The 24,224-nt window shown below is 32.5% G+C and overlaps 1 protein-coding gene across 1 annotated transcript; it reads left to right on the forward strand.

Moving 5' to 3' along the window:
• Positions 1-13,537: 13,537 nt before the first annotated feature.
• Positions 13,538-24,176, forward strand: LOC132752715 (uncharacterized). Its single transcript, XM_060743079.1, has 9 exons — positions 13,538-14,007; positions 15,176-15,803; positions 17,725-17,988; positions 19,182-19,451; positions 19,723-20,273; positions 20,547-20,720; positions 21,305-21,409; positions 23,079-23,118; positions 23,959-24,176. The coding sequence occupies exons 1-9, from the start codon at positions 13,972-13,974 to the stop codon at positions 24,030-24,032; spliced, it is 2,142 nt and encodes a 713-aa protein (XP_060599062.1). The 5' UTR covers positions 13,538-13,971; the 3' UTR covers positions 24,033-24,176.
• Positions 24,177-24,224: the final 48 nt, after the last annotated feature.

Consider the following 24,224-nt stretch of genomic DNA (forward strand, 5'->3'; position numbering starts at 1 on the left):
AAATGAAAAGGGTAAATGCTACAACAATTTATCTTGTTAATGGGACAAATCTTATGATATTAGGTTATCTTAATAATATCTACACTAAAAAAATATCTAAGGATCACTCAACATGTCTCACGTTTCCGAATGAAAAGGCACGTACTGACATCAAATGTTATGACATGTTATGTTATAATTTGTTTTATTTACATATTCTCTATACAAGTCTTGGCTTGAAAACAAAATCTGGAGATATTTCATGCCGATAATACATATAGTCTCTTGTAATTATGTTGTGATTAATGTTTCTGAGGGATCACTTTGTTTCCAGATTTTTATACTTCACAATACTTCACAACAGCAGTTGCCAGCTTGTTTTGTAGCAGCTTTAAAAAGTTGTCCCGGTTGTTATATTTTTCTGGTCCTTTGCAGCACTATTAAATGTTGAATTTGAGTACCGCTCAAGCCGGTGCTAGGGTGCGTGAAGGATGTTGCACGTATTCATTAACCCTCATGTACAGACTCAATCAAACCGTGTCTGCATTTCTCTTGTAATTATGTTGCGATTTATGCTTCCGAGGGATCACTTTGTTTCCAGTTTTTTAGAATTTATGCGTTATAAACAAAATAATTATATGACGACGATGCCGTTTGTGATGGGTTTATAATGACAGGTTGCGAATAATCAATACTCAATGCTTGACATTTCATCTTTACAAATCTGTTTGCATTTGTCTTTAAGTTATTATAATATTCGTGTTTTCAATGTGGCCATACCACGTGACTTTTCAGGTACGGAGCACACCGATTTTTCACCCGATTCAGGTTTTTGTTATTTATAACTTATTTATTTATTACTCAACCGATTTTGATCAAATAATGCGCAGAGTACCCGTAATTATATCAGCTTTCCATGGTATATCAAAATTCTGAAAACCCCTGAGTGGTTTTTGAGAACATTCGAGTACAGTTTTCTTTTCATAGCAGGGGCCGAGAGGAACGGTACACACTCATTTGTCATTTGTCGAAAGGTCACGTGGTATGGCCACATTGGTTTTATACATTTTTAGGATTGTGTAACAGATATCATGTAAGAGAAAATGCCAAAATTCTTTTCTAATGATATTTTAAGATTATTTTTACAAACATATTTGAGAAAACTTACTATCATGCCATTGTACTGCTTTCAATTCAGTTACCTGGTCTTTAATTTGAAAGTAACATCACGATCTGTATAATGTGATATCTAAAAACAACGCTTAAATGAATTTAATGACATTCATATGGGTGTCATTCGAGGCTAGAAAAGTCATACATCAGATTCCCAGAAATATTCTGTATCTTATTCGTTAAGTTGTTGGAAAGTATAATGAGTGCATTTAGTAGGATTAGTTTGGAAGTTATATAGATTTTATTACAGGGAGTCGTCAATAAATTATCAGTTTTTTTTATCTTCCATGAATAAATTAATTTTTTACAGTTTTCGATTTCAATTCCCAAATTGAATTGTTTGCATTTTTTTCTATTGCTGGAAAAATACGACCAAAGTCTTCACTTGTTCGTTCCATTTTATGTAAGTTAATGTTATATTCGCATATTTATTCTCTTATCTAACGAATTCTATTTTATAGTTGAAGAACAGATTGTTTTGCGAATTTCAATAGTTTTAGTAATGCATTTTGTTCGTCGGTTATTTTTTTTCTTCTTCTTTAAATTAAAAGTTTCACTTTTGTTTTAATTCAGATTCCGTTCATGCCAATATTCTCTGGAATCGACCTCTGCAAGATGATAAAAACAATAAAGACTTGAGGTAAGGTAGGAACAAATAAGTCGTGTACTTTTCTTCAAAATTCCAATTTATATAAAAAAATATGTCAAGAGATGCGATTATGATTTGCCGAAAACAATTGAATTTAGTTAAGGCACATATAGTATTTTTTTGAATCTGACAAAAATAGAAATATCACGTTTAATCAAAGTTCGCAAATGGCAGTACTTGGTTTAAAATATTTTGTTCCAAGTTCTTTGAAGTGATGACACACAATAAGAAAGTGAAGTTCATTCTCAACTTGTCACATAGTGCATGATCTACATATTTGCTGCTCTCTATGAGTGTTATCACATCTACCAGTAGATAAAGCAATTCTGTATTTCCTTTCTTGGACACAATCTAAATATTTATCTACTTTAAAAATGTTTGAATATGTTGCATGTATGTAATCTTGGTGAATAAGTAGTATATAATAAAAGATAAAAACAAAAAAAAAAGAAAAATGTGCTAGCGTGTCAAGAACCACTAGTCAGTGACAAAAGCATGATCTTAAACGGCAATTTCAGGCGTTTTATGTTGACCTTACAATATTATTATTATTATTATTATTATTATTATTATTATTATTATTATTATTATTATTGAAATTGAATTGAAGCAATGGAATATTACACTTGCTTTTAGCATTTCTTGTGACTTCAATTTGCTTGTTCACTTTAGAAATAACGTTTAAAACAGTTTCTTAGTTCGTATATTAAAATTCTTAATACTATAAACCAATGTTAAACTAGGACCAGTCATTCGACATTCATACCGCTATGTTTATGTCAGAGTCGTACATTTTATCATCCTGTCATGTATTTCATAAGTGATTAATATTTTTAAATGTTTTCTGTTTAAGTATCGCTAAAAATAAAAAAGTCATCTGTACCTATTGCACTACAAAGCATTTAAAACATGAATGTTGTGTACATATTGAGCAATAGTTGGCATTAGTGTTAAGGATTTTTATTTCGTTTCAAGATGAAATATTTAAGTTTTAATTAGAAATATGAATAGGTATGTTTTTATAAACTTCAGTTAAGAAGAAATGTATTGGGATATTGCACAGGTTTAAGTGTGTAAATGGTATATTCTTTTAATTATAAATATTTTTGTGCAAAAAACAAAAAAAGGAACATTGCCGTATTTTCGTAAATAAATATGTTAATGAGACTAGTCTTTTTATCTTTTTACTAAATGAAACAGCTTGTCGATATGAACAGGGTAAATGCTACCACAAATTATCATGTATAATGTTTCGCAAAAATCAATGTTGAAATCAATTTTCAAAATTTTATGATATAAGATTTTATCAAAAAAATATCTGAACGTAATAAATTTATCTAAGGACCACTCAACATGTGTCGCGTTTCCGAATAAAAAGCACGCACTGACATCAAATGCGAACAGACATGTTATATGTGATTTTTTGTTACAATTTGTTTTATTTACATATGCTCTATACAAGTCATTTCTTGAGATATTTCATGCCGATAATTCATATAGTCTACGGATAAAGTCGTTTTGGAATTTACGCGTTATAAAAAGAGGCATTATATTACGACGTTGCCGTTTTTGACGGGTTTATAATGACAGGTTGCAAATAACGATAATCATGTTAAATGCTTGACAATCTTTATCAATTTTTTTGCACTTGTCTATAAGTTATATTCGCGTTCTATACATCTTTTAGGATTGCGTAAAAAAGATTTTATGCAAGAGAAAATGCCAAAATTCTTTTCTATATAGTTTGCAAAATAATATTTTAAGATTATTTTTTACAAACATGTTTGAAAAAAAACTTACTATCGTGCCATTGTGCTACTTTCAATTCAGTTACATGGGCTTTATTTTTGCAAGTAACAACACAATCTGTATAACATGATATCTAAGAACAACGTTAAAATGACTTTAAATGCCATATGTACAGAGGTCATGCGAGGCTAGAAAAATCAAACATCAGATTCGAAGAAATTTCCTGAAATATTGGGTGTCTTATTCGATCAGTCTTTAGTATTTCTGATGGAAGGTATAATGATTGCATTATGTAGGTAAAGTTTGGAAGTAATATAGATTTTATGACGGAGTCGTCAATAAATTATCAGTTTTCTTATCTTCCATGAATAAATTATTTTTTACAGTTTTCGATTTCGATTCTCAAATTGAATTGTTCGCATTTCTTTCTATTGCTGGAAAAATACGACCAAAGTCTTCATGTTCGTTCCATGTTATGTTAGTTAATTTTATATTCGCATATTATATTCTCTTATCTAACGAATTCTATCTTATAGTTGAAGAACAGATTGTTTTGCGAAAGTCAATAGTTTTAGTAATGCATTTTGTTCGTCGGTTATTTTTTTCTTCTTTAAACTAAAAGTTTCACTTTTGATTTTTATTCAGGTTCCGTTCATGCCAATATTCTCTGGAATCGACCTCTGCAAGATGATAAAAACAATTAAGACTTGAGATAAGGTAGGAACAAATAAGTCGTGTACTTTTCAAAATTCCAATTTATATAAAAAATATGTCAAGAGATGCGATTATGATTTGCCGATAACAATTGAATTTAGTTAAGGCACATATAGTATTCTTTGAATCTGACAAAAATAGAAATATCATGTTTAATCAAAGTTTGTAAATGGCAGTACTTGGTTTAAAATATTTTGTTTCAAGTTCTGAAGTGATGACATACAATAAGAAAGTGAAGTTCATTCTCAACTTGTCACATAGTGCATGATCTACATATTTGCTGCTCTCTATGAGTGTTATCACATCTACCAGTAGATAAAGCAATTCTGTATTTCCTTTCTTGGACACAATCTAAATATTTATCTACTTTAAAAATGTTTGAATATGTTGCATGTATGTAATCTTGGTGAATAACTAATATATAATAAAAGATAAAAACAAAATAAATGAAAAATGTGCTAGCGTGTCAAGTGACAAAAGCATGATCTGAACCGGTAATTTTCTGGCATTTTTACATTATTATCATTATTATTATTATAATTATTATTATTATTACTATTAAAATTGAATTGAAGCAATGGCATATAACACATGCTCTTAGCATTTCTTGTGTTTTACATTTTGCTTGTTAACTGTAGAAATAAAGTTTAAAACAGTTTCACAGTGTCGTATATTAAAATTCTTTATACTATAAACCAATGTTAAGCTAAGAGGTCCAGTCATTCGGCATTCATACCGCTATGTTTATGTCAGAGTCGTACATTTTATCATCCTGACATGTATTTTATAAAGTATTGATATTTTTTAAATGTTTTCTGTTAAAGTATCGCTAAAAATAAAAAAGTTATTTGTACCTATTGCAGTACAAAGCATTTATAAAACATGAGTGTTATGTTCATATTGAGCAATGGTGTTATGGATCTTTATTTCGTTTCAAGATGAAGAGTTAAAGTTAAGAAATATGAATTGATATGTTATAATATACTTCAGTTAAGAAAAATTGTTTACGGATATTGTAGAGATATAAGTGCTTAAATGGTATATATTTTTTCAATTGTAGATGTTTATGTAAAAACACCCAAGAAAGAAAGAACATTGCCATGTTATCGTAAATAAGTATGTTTAATGATACTTTTTATTTTTTATCAAATGAAGTAACTTGTCGATATGAACAGGGTGAATACTACAACAAATTATTTTGTATAAAAAAACAAGGTAAACACTTCGGCACAAACCAATGTTAAAATCTATTTACAAAATCTTATGTTATAAGGTTATCTTAAAGAAATCTGCACGTTATAAATTTATCTAAGGACCATTCAACATGTGCCACGTCTCCGAACATCAAATGTGATCATACATCTTATCTGAGATTTTTTTTTCTGTTACGATTTTATTTTCATGTGGTCTATACAAGCCAAGACTTGAAAACAAAATCTTGAAATAATTTATTGCCGGTAATCCATAAAGTCTACGGATAAAGTCGTTTTTGAATGTATGCATTAGAAAATAAATAACTTTAATTTGCTTTTTTGATTGGTTTATATTGATAAGTGGCAAGTAAATCAGATTTAGTTTTTACTAAAATGTTTGAAACAAACTTTCTCTGCAATTTTACTACTTTCAATTCAGTTTTTCTCAAAAGTTGTTGATTTTTTTTTGCAATCTGTTGAAATGTGAAAGCTAAAGTACAACGTTTAAATGACTTCAAATGTCAGTTGTACGGAGGTCATTTAGAGCTAGAAAAGTCATACATAAGATTCCCAGAAATATTCTGAATCTTATTCGTTAAGTTGTCAGTATTTCTGTTGGAAAGTATAATAAGTGCATTAAGTAGGAAAAGTTTGGAAGTAATATAGACTTTATGACAGTGGGTCGGTCATAGATAGTCAGTGTTCTTTTCTTTTGTGAATTAATTGAGTTCTTAAAGATTTCAATTTCGATTCCGTACATATATTGATCGCACACTTTTCTATTGATGAAAAACGACGACTAAAACCTACACTTTTCGCTCCACATGTTAGTCAATGTTATATTCGTATATTCATTCCTTAACTAACGCTTCTGTCTTCTGCAAATAAAGTTAAAGAACAAATTGTTTTCCGAAAGTTTCAAAAGTTTTAATAATGCATTTTGTTTGCCACATTTATCGATGGGATATGCACGTGAGCCTTTTTTGGTACTGTTTGTTTCTGCTATTCACATAGTTTCGTTTTAGTTTTAACATTTTATTTGTTCAAGTAATATATTGGATCTACGCGAACTACTGAATTCTTCGTAAAATAGTGGGAGTCTTCTTTTTAAGCACGTTAATTAGATTCTGTGCTGTAAAGCGTTTTTGGAAAATAAATACTTCTTTTTTAAATGCTATTTTTTATTATTTCCCAAATTGTTCAATGTTATGATTTTTAAAGTCATCTTGAAAAAATATATTCATTACCTTTTAAAGAGAACTTTTCAGAATCCAATTACATGGACCACGATGTTTGGAATATTTACTTTAAGACTGATATCTAGGTGCTTAGTGTATATTATTTATGCATGTCTAATATCTAAGCTGAAGATAAGAGGTGACGATTTCTTTCAATAAGCCAAACATCTAATGTGCCTTTTTGCCCGCTCTATTAGTCCGTTTCTGTTTAGTTCATATTTTTCGATTTCCAGATATCACAAAGAATAACATAGACAATGGAATTTATAAGATTTTAAGCTTTTATGTTGTGATAGTGCGTGAGTTGTAATGAGTATACCTGTCTGTTATGTTGATTTCATCTCTGAAAAGTCACCTCTTATTACTTTTAAGTCTGATGATTATACTTAAACCTTATTGTTATAAGGTTCGTAAATATGATATACATTACATTTGTCATTGGTGCATGTAAATTGTGAATAGTATATATTTTTCTCAGATGTCAAAGAAAGAAAAAGATTGCACTAAATTGAAAATGGTGTTATGTCAAGTTAAACCCTCAAATTATACATGAATGGTATCGGGCTTGCAATCGAATCCGCCGCTGTCTGCGTTGAAAACATTTTTCCTTAATTAATTTTTAAACAGGCAATAATGATTTCCCAAATTTCCAAATTATTGTTAATTTGTGAAAGTATCATTCATACGATGTGATGCCATTGTGTTATGGGGTCGTTTTGCACACATTTGTGCGTGTTTCGACCAAAATTAGGCAAAAGTGGCGTTCCCTCGCCAAACTGTACAGACATGTTTGCTTAAACGGCAATGAATTACACTGTGTGCCTGTAATAAGTTGAACGAGTACATATGTGGGATCCTGTCTCACTAAGTATTTCCGATAAAACATTAGAACATAAAACAAAACTCACTCATATACTTACCGACAACAGCAAACGGCCAGATTTTATCCATTTACTTCGATTTCATATATTATGTATAAATCTCTTTAGTTTTGTATATAAGATATAAATAAGAAGACCTCTTTTCTTGCTAAAATATTTCCTTATTTTTTTACAACATTTGTCCACGATATAGTAAGCAGAAACCAACATTTTCCTCCGATCTGAAAACCTTTGTCTAGCATACAATATATTCAATTCACTTACATAATATAACATCTGAAAGAGTTTACATATTATTTCCTGATTTAAACTTAAGGGAAGTAAATGCAATTACAAATTTCATTTAAAGCTATTTGTGTTATCTCACTTCACCTGCCATGCGCATCTCATCACATTGAGAGTATTCAAGTATTCATGGAATTTCTATTCTAATCCCTATCTTTTTTGCTGTTGTTAAACATTAGACTTCTCCATTTATATCTTGTAAATGATTCGCATGTTTACTGAAATAATATATTCATTTTGTTCAATATTTTTCAAGCACCAAGATATTGTGATGTATGTTTTAAAATGTTGATATGATTATTGAGCAGTAATCGTCAATTTAATACACTAAACATGCATTTATTTTCCATTTTTCTTTTCCTTTTATTTTAAATTCTCTTTTTTTTTCTACCAAACCTTCCAGTTTTATTTACATTTTCACAATAACTTTTCTATGTTCATTTATTCTCTTCAGAAAAAAACTAAAATAAAACGCACGTTATCCCACGTTATTTGGCTTATTACTCATCATATACCACGGGGTATTTTTAAGTTTATAATTGTGTTGATTTGGAAACATTTGCAAGGATCATCGAGGATTGAATATCAAACAGACAAAGAGCGGCTGTCAGTCACATGAACAACATTAAATATCTGGTCAGGTTCCGAACCACAGTATAAGAAGTTTCTTAGCTCCTGTATTTTCAAAGTAGCAGGTCGGCGGTGGAGGTAACTCAGTCTGTAGGTGATATCTTGACTTTGCAGGACAGTATACATGTTCTTTTCCCTGAAGAGCAAGATAATGATGTACCAGAGGTAGAAGAGGACTCACCTTCATTTGGGTAAAGTTAAGGCAAGGTGTCACTGAGAGAGTCTCAGCAACAGAAAATAGCATCGAAGGTCAAACACCACTCGCAGGAAGTAATGGGTTGACACACGAACCAGACAATGAAAGGCAACATTTAACTTCTAGTGAGAGGAAACTGAAGATTGCTTGACAAAGATGGACGACAAAGACTGGACATTGTTAGACGAAGACTTATAGCTAGTCCTACAGTCAACATTCATTGGAGCAGTCGAAGGAAAGGTTTATCTGATCCTAAAGAGGAGATCTCGAAGAATATTCGACAATTCCGAACCATATTATTGTTGAATATGGAAGGAAAGCTCTTCTTCATCATCCCAGCCAAGCGAACGACGACCTACATGATGGAAAACGAGTATATCAACTCGTCTGTACAAAAAGGCGGAATCCTAGGATTCTCTGGTTGCGTCGAGTACACAAGCGCGCTCACACAATCGCTACTCGCTCTCCTTTTTCATGTCCGGGAGCGTCATATGGCATTTCAATTACTATCCGCCCCATCAAGTTCACTCTATAACTTTCTTTAGACTTCACTACATGGATGTCGATACATTTTATATTTGACATTCAAGAACACCTTATTTGCAAGTTAATAACATTGTTTACATGAAAAAAGGAGTCAGATATCATAATGAACATTTCTATTTTGAGCATGAATACAAAATAGTGTCTGACAATTTGCTGAAAATCAAAGTGTATGGACCTAGCTAACGATATTTATACCAGACCAGAATCCTATGAACCTGGCATATATGATGCCATGTTTGCAAACAAAAAGGAAACTTCTCGATACGTTTTGATACATGTTTTCCTATTTTAGAGACTAACGTCACTGACGTGTTATAAGAATGTCAATGCAGACTGTTAAGAAGAATGTTAATTAAACAGCACCATTATGCACTTTTTAATCTTTTTCCGCGTAGCGGAAATGCGATTATAGGAATGGCCTCCGGCTGTCAGTCCGTCTGTCAGTCTGTCCGTCCGTCTGTCGGTCCGTAACACTTTACAAAAAGAGTATATCATCTCGTCTGTACAGGAATCTGAGGATTTTCTGGTTGCGTCGAACACACCAGCGCGCTCACACAATCGCTAATCGCTCCCGAAGCGATAATCAACCAAAGAAAGTAACAGTAATATAGTTTAACTTTGCAAATGCTCATGGCTTTATACCCCACCAGGAAAGTCACGGTGTTTGTTAGTGAGTAAAGGGGAAAGAAATAGAAAAATTCAAGCTAACTATACAGAACGAGGAGATTCCTTCGTTAGTCAACAACCCAGTGAGTGTTTGGGAAAGTGGCTTGATTCCATGCTCAAGGACACTCAAAGCTAAGAAATACAAAAATAGCAAGGTGAATAAGGGCTATGGAGAAAAGACGAGTCAGAACTCCCTGGGAAGTACAAAGCATGGATCTTCCAGCACGATCTACCAGCTAGACTAATCTGGCGATCGATGGTTAACGAGAAGCTAGAGAAGTCGGTTAGCAAGCATCAAAGAAGATGGCTAGACCTCCCACCATCATTCACCAGTTTAGATTTATTAAAGCTATTAATGTCATATAACTAACCAGTCAAAGAGTATATAGTTTCTAAAACATGTCTGCTGCTAACAATAAGGGACACTGATGAGAAGATTAATGGTACAGGCATAGAAGTTAGAAGTGTAAGGAAATTGTCAGTGATGCAGGCAGTAGAACAAGCTGAAAGTAGTTCAAAGCTCCAGGATATTGTAGGAACAACACGCATGGGTAGGGAAGGACTAGGTACCAGGTACAAACAATCATGGAGAGAGTGTGACAAAGTGGAGAGAAGACCAATGGTTCAGACAGAACTAAGGAGAGCAGAAGATAAAATAAGGTCATCAACATCAGTTTAATTTGAATCACAGGGGAAATAGATGAAGTGGAATTTACCAAAGTGGAAGTTAACCTTGCATGAACAATGGCGATATGAACCAGTTTTCCCCATAGATCTATTCGACCAACTACATTCTCCGACAAATCTTAAACTGTGCAAGTTGTCAGCAGATCCCAGCTGTCCTCTTTGCGGGAATGTAGAATCATTACGCCATTATCATATCATCATGTTATACCGCATTCCCAGGGACGATACAGATGGTGTCACAACCAAGTTCTTCGTTAAATGGCAGACATCCTTGAGAACATAAGGAAGAACGACAGACCGTTAAATCAGACAGGACCATATTTTTTATCAACTTCGTCTAAGAATGGGGGGGAGAAGTCTACGAAATCAACAAATACTGGTATTTTACATACGTCCAAGAATTACGTAGACCTTGGGAAGAATTTAAAGATCCCAGAGGAAGTGACTCACACATCATTCTGGCCAGACATAGGTTTGTGGTCAAGGTCTCCAAAGTTGGTTGTAATGGTTGAACTCACTGTCCCTGGGGAAGAGATTGTAGAACAAGAAGGGAAAATACCAAGACTTGGTAGATACTTGTAGGTAAAGAGGATGGAAGACATGGCTGTTCCTAGTAGGAGTTGAGTGCATAAGTTTTCTATCAGTCAGTTTGGAAAATGCTGAGAGCAGTGTGCATTAAAGTAGGAGCCCGGAAAACAGCAGCACATGCTCTTGGCAAAGTTTCAAAGAGAGCGTCCAGTTGGCTCTGGATAAGACGCAATGAACCAACCTGGCAGCCATCGATGACGAGGTTGTACCTGATCAACACTATCTGTCCTATAGAAGATGTTCTGAGATAAGGGATGAAACATCAATTACAGATGGGTACCCGGATGTAGTTTCTTACTTTATATTATGTTGTTTATGTTACTTTATATGTTGCTTATTTAACTTTATATGTTGTTTATTTTATTTCATATATTGTTTATTTTACTTTATATGTTGTTAATTTTACTTTATATGTTTAAGAAATAATATATCCCAAACAGTGATTTTATCAAGCGATAAAATCACCGATTTGGATATATTATTTCGATTCTAACACGACATCAACAAATAAATGTTGCCGTACATGATAGATAAGCAAAATTGCGCCTGATTTGTTTCCGTACTTATTTTCCGGGCGTCGGATTTTTAGTGATTACGTCACGTGTATAATGATTACGTCACATGTCTAAATATAGAACGTCAAACTGTGCATCTGTTGCATAATAACACACACTTTCTGTTCTTCTTAGTTCAATAGGGAAAAATGCGGGTCGTGTTAGAATGTTAATTTTAATACTTTATAAGTTGTTGATTTAACTTTATCTCCTGTATTTTTTCCTTAATTTGCTGCTTATTTTACATTATTTTCCGTTTATTTTATTTTACTAGCAGGTTATTATACTCTTTTTGTTGTTTTTTAATGCCGCCGCAGCATCTGCGATGCGGTGGCATATAGCGATTTACCTGTGTGTATGTATGTATGTGTGTGTGTGTGTGTGTGTGTGTGTGTGTGTTGGTGTGTTTGTGTGTTTGTGTGAACTTCAAAAATCTTCTTGTGAAAAACCACTAGTCCAATTTCAACCAAACTTGGCAGGATTGATCCTTGGATGAAGGACTTTCAAAGTTGTTCAAAAATTTTCATTCCATGCAGAAATCTGGTTGCCATAATCTGGTTTTATGGCAACCAAAAGGAATTATAAGAACAAATTTAAAAAATCTTCTTGTAAAGACCCAAAAGGCCTAGAGCTTAGATATTTTGCATGAGGCATTGTCTGGTAGACCTCTACCAAGATTGTTCAAATTATAGCCCTTGGGTCAAAATCGGCCCCGCCCCGGGGGTCATTGATTTTCACTATATGTACATATAGTAAAAACTTTAAATATCTTTTTGTCAAGACCCAAAAGGCCTAGAGCTTAGATATTTTTCATAAGGCATTGTCTGCTAGACCTCTACCCAGATTGTTCAAATTATAGCCCTGGGGTCAAAATCGGCCCCGCCCTGGGGGTCATTGGTAAAAACTTATAGTAAAAACTTAAAAAAAAATTCTGCTAGCAATTGACAAATGCTAGAGGTTAGATATTTTGCATGAAACCTTGTGTAGTGAACCTTTAGCAAGATTGTTCAAATTATAGCCCTGGGGTCAAAATTGCCCCCGCACCGGGGATCATGGCTTTTCAATATATACATATAGTAAAAAATAAAAAAATCTTATTGTCTGAAGGTACAAGGCTTAGAGCTTTAATATCTGTTATCTGATATCATCTATAGGTACTCTACCAAAGTTGTTCAAATTTTGCCTCTAGAGTCAAAAATAGCCCCGCCCCAGGGGCCATAGGTTTTCCTTATATGTATATAGTAAAAACATAAAAAAATTCATCTTCTCTAAATTTACAAAGACTAGAGTTAAGATATTTTGCATGAAACATTGTGTAGTGAACCTCTAGCAAGATTGTGCAAATTATAGCCCCGGGGTCAAAATTGGCTCCACCCCCAGGGGTCATTGATTTTCACTATGTACATATAGTAAAAAACTAAAAAACTTCTTGTCTGAAGGTACAAGGCTTAGAGCTTTGGCTATTTGGTATATAATATCATCTATGGGTCCCTCTACTAAAGTTGTTTTTAATTATGCCCCTAGTGTTAAAATTGCCCTGCCCAGAGGCGATAGTTTTCCTAATATGTATAAAGTAAAAACTTGAAAAATCTTTCTTCTCTGAATTGGCAAAGGCTAGAGGGTAAATATATGGCATGAGACTTTTGCGAAGTGAACCTCTACGCAAGATTGTTCAAATTATAGCCCTGGGGTCAAAATTGGTTCCGCCCCTAGATTTTGATGATGTGACCTACTTTCTTGTCCTTTGATGTACAGCTATGAAATTTGAACCATGTGCACAGATTAAGATGGAAAGTGAACTTTGATATCAGCTGTGTTGTCCTTTGAAGTAGTAATGAAATTTAGGCTGTGTGAAATATAACTTTCACCACCAAATTCACTAGACTCAAATGCATTGATATATTCCTACTCGATCTTTTATTGGATTAACAATAGATTTTAACCACTAATCTGATAATAAAAATTAGATAGGTCAGGGATCTATGCATTATGACAATCTTCAATTGTGTAGAATAAAAAAAATTGTTCCTACACTACTATTTAGTGTTGTATTAATGCGGTGGCATAGCATTTTTCTCAAATGCAGTCTTGTTTTACTTTATTTTCTGTATATTTTACTTTATATGCTGTTTATTTAACTTTCTATAAGTTGATCTTTATCAATTCTTTTACTTTTACCAGGTGGCTGGCAACTACAAGTAGTATATAGATTTACAAGATGAACTAAATAAAGAAGTTAAACAATGGAGGATTCATCATACGTAACCTACGAAAGACCGGTAGCTTAATTTCAACTTCATGAATTCCCGATTACATCTTCATGAGTTCATAGTTTTAACTTCCTGAATTCACGTTTTGAACATGCGGAATTCACGAATTCATGATTTCAAGATCATGAATTCACGATTCAATCTTCACGAATTCAAATTCATGAATTCACGATTTCAACTTCAGAATTCAACATCATGAATACACGATTTCAACTTCTCGAATTCACAATTTCAACTTCACAAATGTACGATTTCAATTTCATGAAGTTGAAATTGTGAACTCTTGGAGTTGAAATCGTGAATTCATAAAGTTGAAATCGTGAATTCATGAAGTTGAATTCTTGAATAGCGAAGTTGAAATCGTGAATTTGTGAAGTTGAAACCGTGAGTTTGTAACGTTCATATCGTGAATTCACGGAGTTGAAATCGTTACTAGTAATTCATAAAGTTGAAATCGTGATTCATGAAGTTGAAATCGGGAATTCATGAAGTTGAAATCGGGAATTCATGGAGATGAAATGTCCCTACCGAGCTTTCCTTTTAATTTGAATATTATTTTTTTGAAATGTGCACAAATTATTCTACATAATACGACATTTGAAAAACTACTTCAGGTCGAATGCTACATTTTTAAACACATTGAATTATTCAGATGAGCTAATTTCACAAACATTTGTTAATATCTATGAAATATTTGCTATACAATATTTTGCTATTTGTAATTGTATCTTAAATTGCCAGTGTCAAATGGTACCTTGTCAAATCAAGTTGTTAGGTCTTGTTAACGATATATTCATTTTAAAACTTATTTTGAAAAATATTTATTCACTAAAGGCCTATTCATGTCTTAGAAATGTTTTTCTTTTGATTTCGATTTCTCGAAAGCTTTTTAAATTTGGTGTAATCCTAAACTATCAAAAAATTTACTCAATGGCCAAATACCATCGTTTCTTCTGTTGAATTTTGTTAATAAGTACAAATAAAGTTAATTAGTAATTTGGATAGAAGTCCAAATACTACTTTGTTAACATTTTGATACTTCTATGACAAATCATTTTATTTTTATTGCCACTTTTTTCAAACAATATGCATCTAATATTTCTATACAAAATAATTACTTAAACATTACAAAATACAAGTTTGCCCTTTCTTAAAAAGAAAAGTTAATTTGTTACAGAATAAGGACGATTTAACAAGAGTGCACGAATACTATCTCAGTCATTTATTACTTTTGGAACAAGCTTCGCCCATTGCATTAAAGGCCATTATTAAAAGGGAACTGGACGCATGTGGAAAAGATATCGCTCCTTTGTTAAATGAAAATAAAGACTCATTTAAAACCAAGTACGAAGCGGAATATCTTCAGCTGTTTCAAGATGATACGGTCAATAGCGATTTCGATTCCTGGGACACTCTTCAACTTTGTGCTGCTATATTCTTCTTATTTAAATCTGATTTAGCTGATCAAGAAGTTAAAGCCATTCAATGTATATATGATCTGAGAAAAGATATTGAAAACGTAGAAAGTGCCTCCCTTACATACAATACCTACAAAGAGAAACAAAGATTATTGCGCGAGCAATTACTCGAGTTGGTAAAGCTCATAGGCGACCACGATAAGCTTTATTGTAAACGCATGATGTATTCATTTGAACCAACATCAATTCACTTAAGCGAACAACTTAAAGGCAGCCTGAAACAGACAAATGATGTCAAAACCCATCTTAAAATTGCAATGAAAGAAAATGTTGTAACACAGGTCGACATCAATAATGGAGAGGACAATGAAATTTGGCCGACAAATGGTAAGTTTACGTTGTGTTACAAATGTAAAGTTGGTCATAGCGTTGCTTTTGGTTTAAAAACATTTAATAGTTATCAATTGTTGTTCAAATTACCAGCATCCTTAATAAAATGTCATTATATATTGAATTATTTAATGTCCCATTAATACACATAAACTGAGGATGTGTATCTATTAAAAATTGTAATTATCATTACTACTTTTGTTGAATATTATCCTGTTCAAACAGAAGGTATGCTTTACTTTAAAAAAATCTTCAATTTTTGTTCGTTTTTATATGCCCGAAAGAATTTCGGGCATGTTATGTTTTAAACCCTGGCGTCCGTCCGTCCGTCTGTCTATCTCTCTATTTGTTCGTCCGTCCGTCTGTCCGTCCGTCCGTTAGCAATTTGGTTTCCGGAGCATAACTTAAGTTCCATTAGGCCCACAGTCTTCAAACTTCACAGGATCATTGTCCATATTGGGTAGAAGACCCCAAATGATTTTGGGGTCACAAAATCAAAGGTCAAGGTCACTATAACCTTAAAACTGAAAACAGTTTCGGAACATAACTTAAGTTCCAATTGGCCCACAGTGTTTAAACTTCATAGGATGATTGTCCATATTGGGTAAAAGACCCCAATTGATTTTGGGGTTACAAGATTAAAGGTCAAGGTCACTATCACCTTCAAACTGAAAACAGTTTCTGGAGCATAACTTAAGTTCCAACTGGCCCACAGTGTTCAAACTTCATAGGATGATTGTCCATATACGGTAGAAGACCCTAATAGATTTTGGGGTCACAAGGTCAAAGGTCAAGGTCACTTTTACTATAAAACTGAAAACAGTTTCCGGAGCATAACTTAAGTTTCATTGTTCCACAATATTCAAAATTCATAGGATGATTGTCCATATTGGGTAGAAGACCACTATTGATTTTGAGGTCACAAGGTCAAAGGTCAAGGTAACTTTTTCTATAAAAATGAAAACAATTTCTGGTGCATAACTTAAGGTCTATTAGTCCCACAATATTCAAACTTCAAAGGATGATTGTCCATATTGGGTAGAAGACCCCTTTTGATTTTGGGATCACAAGGTCAAAGATCAATGTCACTATTACTTTAAAACTGAAAACAGTTTCTAGAGCATAAACTAAGGTCTTTTTGGCCCACAATATTCAAACTTCAAAGGATGATTGTCCATATTGGGTAGAATACCCCTATTCATTTTGGGGGTCACAAGGTCAAAGGTCAAGGTCACTATTTTTAAAAAAATGAAAACAGTTTCAAGAACATAACTTAATTTCTATTTGGCCCATAGTGTTGAAACTTCATAGGATGATTGTCCTATTGGGTAGAACATCCCTATTGATTTTGGGGTCACAAGGTCAAAGTTCAAGGTCGCTATTACCTCAAAACTGAAAACAGTTTCCAGAGCATAACTTAAGTTCCATTTGGCCCACAATATTCAAACTTTATAGGAGGACTGCTATTTGATTGAGGTAATACTTTATTTAATTTATGTAATGTCTTACAAATGCTTCATCCTTACTAGAAAAAAACCCTTTCGGGCATATAATGCTCCGCCTAGCGGTGCTCTTGTTCATTCGTTTGTTGCTTACGATATTATCTCTATTATCTAAATTTTTGCAGTTTTGTACCGAAGTGAGCTTGAATTTTTCGGCTAATAATAGGGTGTCTTCAGCATGTTTTCTAAATAATGTTCTCTTATTCTTGTTTTTGCCTTGGATATTTGATGTTGTTTTTGTAAAAAAATCATTTGAATAAATAATGTTCACAAGAATGTGTTATTTGTAACATTTATTCCTTCATCAAATCGTAATGAAAATTACTGGTATAATAATTGATAATTTGATAAAGCAGTTAAAACAAATCTTTTACTATTTTCTTAAATCATTTATTAAAAAGTACTGAATATTACAGACCACATTTTCACTGAAGAACTTCAGAACAAAAATGTCTACATCAATGATTCGGTTGTTTTGAGATGTAAACTTAACTCCCCAGCGAGTGAGACTGTTGTTTGGAAGAAAGATAGCCTGCCGGTCGAAATGACAGACAATATCGTGTTCATGGGAAACCATTGCACCCATTGGTTAGCGATAACACACGCATCATTGGAAGATACGGGCAACTATGCGTGTGTATGTGGCAATATTTCAACATCAGCTAATCTTACAGTTAAAGGTACATGTACTAAGTATTATTAATAACTGTTTTGTCTAATTGTTCTATAAGCAAACTTACAGTTAATAATGTTCCTGTATTCAAAGCTTGTTATTCTCTTTCTTTAAAAAAAACAAGACACACAAGTAATATAGATCATGCCGCTCGAGTCAATATTGGCCCAACTCCGGGATACACACATATTATATTGACTTCTGCAAAAAAAATAGTTTGAGTCTTGTAAAAACTTATTGAGTCGTGTAAAATCATCATCCATAGAGCTTACATATTCGGCATACGGCATCTGTTATGGGCATCTAAAAACTTATATCATGTTTCAATCGTGCTCCTTCGGTCAATACATGGATGTCCTGGTGTCAATTAATTTGATATATGAATTTATAAAGGAAAGAGATATAAGCCTTAATGTGTGAAAATACAATGCGGACCGTTAAGATAATTTTGCATATAGCACAACCGTGTGAATTTCTGCAAAACTGATATTAATTATGCCCCTGGTGTCAAGATTATAGGATTTTGTACGAAAACACATTCAAGGGTTATTTTGTTAAACTACAAAGCTAAGATATTTGACGTGTTAAATAAATTTGTCAATTTACAAAAGTTCAATTTATCATGACCTACAGGTCAAAATTGACCCTGCCACCTGGGAGTCAATTGCTTAATGTAGACTATGGTAGAGGAAACGCATCTTATCGTTTTATTGATAACTTCTGTGCCTCCATGTTTTGCATATAACATTGCATGGTTAACCTCATTGGAATCTTGCACCTAGTGTAAAATAAGCCACCACCTTGGAGGCCATGTGGTATCATTAGGATAATTTAGATAAAATGTTTTTTAGTTTATTTATTAGATATTTTCCCTAATTAATTACTTGAACAAATATACTGCCTTTAAGTGTTGGGACATTATAATTGCAGCTAACCATTACCCCTGCGTGATCATTAGAGGCGACTTAATCGGTTCAAATTACCGACGTCAATGCATATCTTACCCACAGCAGGTGACGTGGTTTTAGCCCCTTGTGGAACACCCGAGGCAAGCAAAAATCATCTTCCCCTTTTCCTCGCCATATTACCTAAATTGTTTTCGTGCTCCGTAAAACCAAACAAAACAAATTACTTCGATGGATTAAGCGATTATTAATTAATTATTATTCTTATTATTATGTTCTCATATATTTATCACAGATGAAAGATTGATTTTGGTTTTTGATTTGCCTCTCAAGTCAAAGGCAACAGAGAATGAAAACATTGCTTTAGAGTGTGGCGTGAACATGCGGACTAGTGAACCAGTTTGGAGACACGATGGAGAAGAAATACAATCGTGTAGTAGATACCTTATACAAGTTGAGGGAACTAAACACATACTAACGATAAAGAATGTTACTTTCCAAGATGAAGGTGAATATACTGTTGATTTTGGAGAAGTCTCATCCAAAACAACCGTGATTATACAAGGTACATTTCAAAGTTATCCTATACATGAAGAAGTGTTTATGAAAATTAAATAAGATTATCTCTTTCTATTTACTCAATAATCTAAGAAATGATTGATAAAAAATGTAAGTTTTTACCTCGGGTCAAAGTGCACGTTTTACAGTTGTATTGAGTTTTTAATTTAGATTTTTTTTCTTTTTTGTTTCTCGATTTTCTTTCTTATTTTGCATATACATGTATTGCCAATGAAATAGTAATGTTGATAAATATTCTTTCAATTAATGTAATCTAGGGGAAACAGACGTTTTACACAGAATACAATTAACAGAGGAGTTGTTCCAAAATTGGGTAAGAAGTGTTCTAGCACTTAAATACTTGAAAGTAGGTTTAGAAGAATTTTCCGACAAGGTTGTTCAAGAACACCACGATGATATTCTGTCAAGTCTTCAAGGCACATGTAATACTTGTACAGAGGAAAGTCTTTTACCACATAAACATGACCAGTGTCCACACCAAAATAAACAAAAATGTCTTTGTTCTAAAAATCAAAAACAGAAGTCTGGAAAGATGTGTCCAAATGGATTTTGTGGCAAATGTCATGATCGTATTGTTTGTGATCATCGTTTCCGAGATCCATTATTGGCAAACACGGATGTAAGAAAATGGAGCAGTGATCCTTGGAGTGTTGCTACATGCTTTATAAATACTACTGGCTACAAAGACAAACAATCAGCTAAAGATGTCGACTGCTCTGGCTTACTGAGCCTGTTTATTAACAATGTTTTCATAGAAATGATGCTCGGAGAAGATATCATTAATGGAAAGTCAGATGCTTTTTCACAGGTATATATGTTTGGCAAAATAATAATCATCTAAAGTGTACCATCCATTTCATTAGAATATATCAATAATAACTTAATGTTTTTTTGTTAAATATGCAGTTTACCTTTTTGTGCATATTACAATAATAAGTTCAATGATAGAATACATGCATGTCTTTTCTATGATACAACGTCCTGTAACTAAATAAAATGTAAATTTTACCCATTAAGCAATGATAACAATAACGACTTTGCATTTTCAAACTGATATAAATGTAAAGGAATTATTTTATAGGCACGGGAAGCGCGCAATGATATTCATCACAGTTCAAACTATGAGATGTCTGAAAATCAACTTGACAACTTTATAAATTTGTTCAGAGAAGTACTAGAAATCAAGGACAAACATGGCAATATGCCTCTTAAAGATGAACCAGGCGTGCAAGAGGCATTACGTTCATTGGATGTGGTAAATCTAAATAAAACAAATAATGTTAAAATCGTAATAATGTTATATAATGCGTGAAATATAATCCTTGGTAAATATTAAATATAGGTTAATTAAGAAGGATTATTTACATAACAGAGGCATGGCAGTTAAAGCTGTATTGTGTATGTTAAAAGGTAGTCTACGATTAAAACTGTTCAGTACTTTGTTAGACACGTCCCTTTTGATGATGATTATACAGTATTTAAAAAAGAGAAAAATGATAAATATAAAAATTAAAAAAAAAACACCTGAAAAAGGATAAAGAAAAGAATGTCGCAATCAAATATCACCAAAACAATCGAGGATGTACCATATAAAATAAATGGTTTTACAGCTGTCTCTTATCATTATTTACTAGGTGCTTCGGTGCTAGGGGTTTCAATTTATTGTATGCTACTATGAAAATAAAATGTTATCCCAGTTAAGAATAACATGTCTCGATTATGAATTATTATTATTATAATTTACTTTCTAAGAATTTTAATAGCGCTTATTGTCTACGTTGTTCAATTTTTTTGATAGTTGAATGAATTTAATGTTTTGCGTCAATAAATGTTTTACAGGTGCAGCAAAATCAAATCGAGATAAACTTTGAACACGAGATGGAACAGTTAAGGGCTCATGGGATGTATAAGTTAGAAGAGAAATGCCAAGCGGGAAAAGAACAAGCAAGTCTAAAGTTTAATTCTATGAATAATGTATTACGTTTGAATTCCTTTATGTTAAATATTAACAAGGAAGAATTTAAAACTTATTTTGAGAACTTTGTTTCCATATTTGTATGCATGTTATCAACAACCCTCAGTTTTTATGTATTGTCCAAGATCAGGGTTAAAATCACAGGATAGGTCGAACTCGTTAGGGAACAAAGGGAAAACAACACATGATTTGGATGAAAATCGGGCATTTTTTTTAAATGCCATAAACTAGCACTAAATACACAAATAGATTTAATAACATAGTTTAATAAAAAATTCCCGAAAGGAACTAACTGGGAGGCAAAAACCGCCCTAACAAAGAATCAAGATGTATTAACATAAGACCTGATGTATTAACAAGAAAACAAAAGAGACTAGATCAATTTTAGAACAAGAATAAGTAAAAAAGCATGTATCATATTTTCATGGACCCTGATCATGGCAACATTTGAAAGAGGTGGTGGAGTTGGAGGAGCTGGTTTTATTTTTTCTTTAGAAAATTGGCAACAAAACAATGCACGCAAAAATGAACAAAGATATCGCTTATCTACATATCTATTGGATTAGAAAAATCACATGATAAAATGTAAACATCTGATTGGGTAATAGCATAATTTATGCGTCTAGCTAAAATCTGAATAAGATCGTTAAGTTCCGGACGTCACGAATTAATAGGGGATCCAATGACGTACAATCTTTTATGTGGGCATAAAATATTATTTATGTATTGTCCAAGATCAGGATTAAAATCACAGGATAGGTCGAACTCGTTAGGGAACAAAGGGAAAACAACACATGATTTGAATGAAAATCGGGCATTTATTTAAAATGCCATAAACTAGCATTATTTATACTAAATACACAAATAGATTTAATAACATAGTTTAATAAAAGATTCCCGAAAGAAACTAACTGGGAGGCAAAAACCGCCAAAAGGGATAACCCGCCACCCAGCGAGACTAGACTGTGATGTGAGCTCGACCAATGTGACAACAACCCTCAGTTTAAATTAGACGTATACTGTGTTCCTCTTAATTCACGGTACTTAACGCCTTGAAACCAGATAAAAACAAAAATGAAACTTATGGTACAAAAATTGTCAAAAGCTGTAACAAATAGGTATTTTCTGCTGTATGGCAGGCACAATGAAACAACAATATATTCAGTCAAATTTAATTTAAATGGACCAAACGTAGTCCATATGTCGGCCATTTTGAAAACAGTATGTCATCATTTAAATCGCGGTAATAGAGTTTTTTATGTTTCAGTTAACATTTCTACATGTAATTTTGCTTGCTTTTAATATTAAAAGTATCCTTACTTTGTTACTCAAACTTTATTTTTTCAACAAACAAGAACATTAAGAAAATGATGATTGTTTCAGACATACGCACAAATTTCATGGACTATTATTGCTTTTGCAGAAATTTCTAAAATGTTGTTATATTATACGTTAAAATTTAGGGATTTAAAATATTTTGCACAAACACTTCGTTGTATAGGTGTATGAATAAAATATGCTAATTCTGACCAATCCTAACACTGGTCAGATGAAAATACGCCGTTACCGAGAAATAAGTTATGACGCGGAATTAGTGATGTTGAGTATGATATTTTACAACTTGTTAAACGTTTTCAGCTTGAATTGAAACTTCAACAGATGGAGCAGCAGCTAAAAGGTTTGTCTTACTTTTTACAAACATAATTTGAAAATGAATAACTCGTTTCTTGATAATCATAGGTGCTTGTATTCAAATCATTGACATGAGTTAAAAGAAAGCTAGACAACATATCTAAAAATCGCGTATCTATAAGTACATCAAATGTTTTCTATTTGTACGAATCTGTAGATTGCTTTTCGAATATCATGGATTGCAATTTAGAGAATAAAATTTGCTTTTCAAAATAACTAATAGATACACGAAAAATATGTACAAAAACGCTTATGATACAATAAGATACAATAAGATATGATACAAAAATATTTGCAAAAAAAGAGAACAGTTTGAAGATGACAGTGATAAAATTTGTAACAATTTTTTACACCTATTATTGTAATAATGTTATTCAGAAGGTAAACTTAAATTCAAGATATTTCTCTTATGTTTATATCTGCACTTTTATTAACTATTAGACTTTCAATATTTATATCTGATAAGTTTTTGTTTCTATGATATTTTCTTGCTATATAAAAGTTATATGTGTATGTCTGATTCATCATTCATTTTCATTGCTATCACCATCCACATCACCGATGCCGTCGTTGTCATTACCATCATTTACAACTATAGTTTAATCATTATTATCAATTTAATCAACTGTAACACATTTTGACAAGTCATAATTATAACTGGTAGTCATTCGAAACCTTATTTAAATCATTTGTACCATTTTGAAAAAAGACAAGTAAACTATGGGTAAAGAGGCATAACACTTTTATGATACAATGGGAGTAAATATTTGAAACATATAAACAACTCTGGGTCGGATCCGTATTGCACGTTATATTGTATTTACAGATAAAGACAACGAGCTTCAATTAAAGCTTAATCTACAATCCTCAGGAGAGAAAAAGCTTGAAGGTATTTATTGACAGTAAACGCATGGTTACTACGTTTAAACATTGACTTGTAAATATTTTATAGAAATTTGCGTGGAGATAGATGACAACACAACAGGTTAGAATATAACGTCAATATAATTTAAACGATCAAAAAGCAAGAACGTCAACATAAGCTTATGGCAGTTTGTTACCGATTTCTTTGCACATTATCGGTTTTAATAA

This window comes from Ruditapes philippinarum, unplaced genomic scaffold (genome assembly GCF_026571515.1).
Source record: "Ruditapes philippinarum isolate M1 unplaced genomic scaffold, ASM2657151v2 ctg13990_1_1_1_1, whole genome shotgun sequence".
NCBI classification, from domain to species: domain Eukaryota; kingdom Metazoa; phylum Mollusca; class Bivalvia; order Venerida; family Veneridae; genus Ruditapes; species Ruditapes philippinarum.